The 5040-nt window shown below is 38.0% G+C and overlaps 1 protein-coding gene across 1 annotated transcript; it reads right to left on the bottom strand.

The window, feature by feature from the left end:
* Positions 1-1544: 1544 nt before the first annotated feature.
* Positions 1545-4823, bottom strand: LOC132304041 (uncharacterized). Its single transcript, XM_059801537.1, has 2 exons — positions 2417-4823; positions 1545-1786 (listed from the first exon to the last, which is right to left on the bottom strand). Exon 1 carries the CDS (start codon positions 4794-4796, stop codon positions 2466-2468), a length of 2331 nt encoding a protein of 776 aa, XP_059657520.1. The 5' UTR covers positions 4797-4823; the 3' UTR covers positions 1545-1786; positions 2417-2465.
* Between the last annotated feature and the right edge of the window lie 217 nt (positions 4824-5040).

The following is a 5040-nucleotide window of genomic DNA, read 5'->3' as shown; positions in this document are numbered from 1 at the left end:
AAAATAACCAAGGCTGTTATGTTCATGAAAATTTCTGTGTCATTCATGGTTCCTAAAGTCGGCAGAAAATTACCCATTGCTGTGGACATGAAAGGGGTGCTGCTAAGTTTCGCAAGCTGATCTTCAGCAGTTGTCATGCTGGTACTTAGATCCACCGGCAGCTTCATTGCTACAGCTAATAATGTGAGGGAAGCGGCATTGAGAGTGAAAAATTTGCACGGAAACCAGAGTTTTCTGTGGCGAAACCCGTGGAAGATGTCAGCAGCCATTGCAAGGGAGCAGACTAGTGATGCTGCTGCAATATAGATGCCGATCCATGTCATTGGTGATTCAAATCGATGAAGTGCATGTTCTTTCCTATCCTTGTGGAAAATCTCGAGGCAGCAGTCATGGGTGATAGAACTGTAGTCGCTGCAAGACGGGTGCCGTTCCTGCATAAAATAGTTGTAATTGTAGCAGATGGGCTTTTCCATTTTTTCTTTGGGGGAAAGGGCAAGACCTTGGGCTGTAGATTGTAGTTGTACGTAGGTCCTGTCACCTGTTAATGCTACTACACACACACACACACACACACACACATGTATGTTAGAAATTTTTGGATGGTAAAAGGAAAAGCCAATGAGAACGAATGTGCTGGCAGTCAAATTTCGTGTGCCAGAGGTAAAAGAATGATTTTGAATGTGCCATCCAGACCGGGTATTGCCCAAACCCATTGTATTTATATGAAAACATGTAGATTTTTATTTATCAATTTACATTCGGCTAGTACATTGGTTGTCTAATTTGTCATTTCTCTCCATATATCCATGCATCTTTTTCTATTTGTTACTTATTGATTTATATTTTTCCGCACCAGCATGCCATAATCTAATCTTTAACGTGTCTGTATTTTCTTTATTTTATTCTTATTGTTGGTCTTTGCATGTGATGTTAGATTAACTAAATATGTCTAATTTTCTACAAATTGTTTCAGTTTTTTTAGAGATTCGGAATAGGTTTGACTAGATCTGGGCCATCTAAGGCCCGGCCAATAAAAACGCTCCAAATCCCTTTTTTTTTTTAGCTTTCATTGAATTTTTATTCTTTTTGAGAGAATATTCACTTGTTTGATACAGGGAGAACAGTTAAATTTTCGTAATGCTTTGTCCCACGCTCCGACAATTTGGGATTCAAATGAGTGTGAAACTGTGTAATAGGCTAATGGTAGTTTAGAGAATAAATTCCAATGCTCACTTTTATGTAATTAAGTTTTAAATTTGATGCCTATTCATTTTTTTAAAAATTTATGATTATTTTAAAAATAATTTATTTAGAATTGATCCCTAAAATCTATTTTTTTTATTTTATTTTATTTTTTTTTTATCTTTAATTAACAAATAATGATCAACAGACAGCTTTGTTTGATTATAGCATAAGCTACAAGAGAACAGTATTAAATAGACAATAGTTATATCTTTTTGACAATCCAAATCTTCCGCTGAAGTCAATATATAGCTGAAAACTCAAAAGATTAAAATAATGATCAACAGAGAGAATGAATATATATATATATATAAAATAGACGAAATCCACCTACATTTTCTGTGTTTATTATATGATGTCCAATCACCACTACAAAGGCTATTGAACTAGATTTTCACCATATTACAGAAAGGAACAGCCAAACAAAAAATAAGATGCAAAGAAAATTACACCACCAGCAAAAGGAAACAGGATCCCAAAAACACCTCCAGCAACTCCAAACTGCACTACAGCTCACACTACACTCCTTGATTTCCAACAAATCCTGCAGATTAACATTCATGACATTTTCATCATGTAAAACTTGAACAAACAATGAATTTTAGTACTTACCGAAAATAAAAGAATGAATTTTAGTAGTATAGTTCTTACACCATAAACATGAAAAATGCATATTAAGCTAGTGTGAAAACCGTAATCCCAAATACACCATTCAGATTCATGAATGGATTGTGCATCGTATAGTTATTAATTCCATCCAACCCAGATTCTGCCCCACAAATGATAAATCCACTTTCAACAAGAATTTAAGTTTTTCAAAACTTTTGTAGAACTGAAATAGACGTAAAATTGGCTGTAAATATTTTCAGGGTTACTGCCTCAGGATTTCTAAAATTTGAGTGGTTTACATGAAAAGGGCTACCTACGAATCTAGAAAATTCAAATAATATCCAAAGGATGGATGTGCTCTATATGAATAGAATAAATTTATATTACAAACATTAGAAAAAGGCTACCTATGAATCCAGAAAATTCAAATGATATATCTAATCAAACAATGAATGTGCTGTATATGAATAGAGAATAAAATCTACCCGCTCAATATCACATTCAAATGCTGTGACAGTTCATAGAATATCTAAATATAGAAAAGTCGTAGATGATCAGGACATACCAAACACTAGCGATGGCATAATGTGCTTGTGTTTTCTCAAGCATCCCACCTACTCAATAGCTATATGCAACTGACAAGAACCAGAAGAGGATGAACCACTGTTGGATGAAGAAGTAAAAGCCGAGGGATCTTTCTTCTTCATTGAAGCACGCCACTCATCGATATCAGCCGCCTGATCAGGATTCAGACTAGGAAGTTCACGCTGTTGAAGGATTTCGAGAATCTCTTCAGTTTCACCAAGAAGATGAGCTGCATGCTGAACACTTTTCTCCCTTTCTTCTATGGCACTGCAAAAGCATTTTGTAGTTATAACACGTGGCATGTTGGTAAGGCAAGCACCCAATATATCGGCAACCATAACAGATAATTGATCAAACAGTCTTTCATGATCCATCCGATCTTTGCTGCCTTCTTGGTCTAGCAGCAAAGTTTGGCTGATTCTGTACATTGAATTAGCAGCAATAACCTTCATGGGCCACTTCAAAGGGTTCTCCTTCCCATTCAGGTTTGCCTTGAATTCCATGACAATACTTCTTGATATGTCAAGAAGTCTCTCCAGCGTCTCCTTTGAGGTTTTTCTTTCAAGAGCGATTTTTCTGAGATCTTCATCTAGCCACTTCCGGAAGAGATCAACTCCTAACCACACTATGTCGGCAGTATTTTTGATGTTCACCAAGTCTCCTTTGGCATCCAAAATCTTTTCTACAAGGTTGACAAACAAGAGGCCTTCTCTCACACTTTGAAGCAACTCGTTCACCTTGTGATTTTCATTGTTTGGAAGTGCAACGGCAATACTTGTTAGTGTAATCACAGGAAGAGACCAACAATTGGGAGGTTCTTCAGAAGCTAGAGGTGGAACTTGGTTACTATCAAACTTGGCCACTCCCATAAAAGAAGTAGATCGATCTATAAGCTCTTTCAAATATTTTGATTGCTGCTTTTTACCCTTCTGAATAAAATGATTGGTCGCGTCCCTGTTATTCTCCATTATCTGTAAGGGAAGTTCCTCCTCGCCTTCAAGATACAAAACATAACGGCTAAGATCTAGTTTTGTACGAGCCCTCCATTCAGGTTCTGTGTAATTGTTTGAGACGGTTGGTTTACATCCGAGCTTCTGCCCAAATGAGATCAACAGACTCGTTAAGAAAATAGAGATGACCAAAATTAATTTGCTGCCCTTGACAATCATAATTTGAATTCCTATAAAGATATTTACAATTAGATTCTTGGTTTTATGAACAAGTTTTCTGAATTTTTGGCCCCGAACTTGTAAAGCTATGGGGCTCTCTCTCCACCCTACTAGCCTTTCGATCCAGTAAGTCTCTATTTTCAATTCAGATTTGTTGCTCTTGACTCTTTTCTCTGGGCACCTTAATCTTATGGCTGTAAACGATCTAAATGTTGGGGCAATTGTACCTACAAACACCCCAAAACACTGAATCACAAGAACCACAATGGTTGACCAACTATAACCGCCTGATTCAAGACTACTCCCTTTATAAGCTTTGTACTCCTCGGGGTTACTCTTGCGCAGCCTGAGGTACGCTTCTGCAAAAGTGACTACAGCGAGCAAACAGATTGCCCCTGAAGCATAGCAGGTGACAGAACGAGCTATAACGAATTGTGGGCTACTAGTCTCTGCCATCATCCAATACTTTTTTACATTCTCTTTCAATTTCTCAATTGTAAGCTTTTCGGTTTCCTCTGATTCATCTACCAATTTTTTTTTGTGCATGTCATCATAATTCAGTTGTAAACGCTTTTTAGTGGTGGAAACAGTCAAAGCTGTGAAACCCGAAATTACAAGCAAAACAAGCATGAAAGACAGAGCTGCAATGTGTTCTACCACGAAAAAAGGATTTATTACCAGCGTAGTTAATTGGATGCAGATATTAACAAAAATGGTGATCACGAAAATAGCCAAGGCTGTTATGTTCACGAAAATTTCTTTGTCATTCATAGTTCCGAAAGACGGCAGAAAATTACCCATTGCTGTGGACATGAAAGTGGTGCTGCTAAGTTTCGCAAGCTGATCTTCAGCCGTTGTCATGCTGGTACTTAGATCCACCGGCAGCTTCATTGCTACAGCTAATAATGTGAGGGAAGCGGCATTGAGAGTGAAAAATTTGCACGGAAACCAGAGTTTTCTGTGGTGAAACCCGTGGAAGACGTCAGCAGCCATTGCAAGGGAGCAGACTAGTGATGCAGCTGCAATATAGATGCCGATCCATGGCATTGGTGATTCAAATCGATGAAGTGCATGATCGTCACTATACTTGTGGAACATCTCGTGGCAGCAGCCAAAGGTGATAGAACTGTAGTCGCTGCAAGACATAGGGTGCCGTTGCTGCATAAAATTGTAGCAAATGGACTTTTCCATTTTTATTTGGGGGAAAGAGCAAGTCCTTGGGTTGTAGACTTTGGGGGAAAGGGCAAGTCCTAGGGTTGTAGACTTGTAGTTGTACGTTGGTCCTGTCACCGGTTAATGCTACTCTATATATATATGTATGTTAGAAATTTTTGGATGGTAAAAGGAAAAGCCAATAGAGAACGAATGTGCTGGCAGTCAAATTATGTGTGCTAGAGGTAAAAGAATGATGTTGAATGTGCCATCCAGACCGGGT

The sequence above is a fragment of the Cornus florida genome, unplaced genomic scaffold, assembly GCF_030987335.1.
Source record: "Cornus florida cultivar Cherokee Brave unplaced genomic scaffold, ASM3098733v1 CherokeeBrave_3.0.0_Hap2_Chr04, whole genome shotgun sequence".
Lineage (NCBI taxonomy): Eukaryota > Viridiplantae > Streptophyta > Magnoliopsida > Cornales > Cornaceae > Cornus > Cornus florida.
The sequence above is the reverse complement of the archived record's forward strand: the minus strand, read 5'-3'. Positions and strand labels throughout refer to the sequence as shown.

What these genes read in the sequence shown, in the direction of transcription:
- LOC132304041 (XM_059801537.1), bottom strand. Translation starts at nt 4,796, where the DNA reads ATGGAAAAGTCCATTTGCTACAATTTTATGCAGCAACGGCACCCTATG.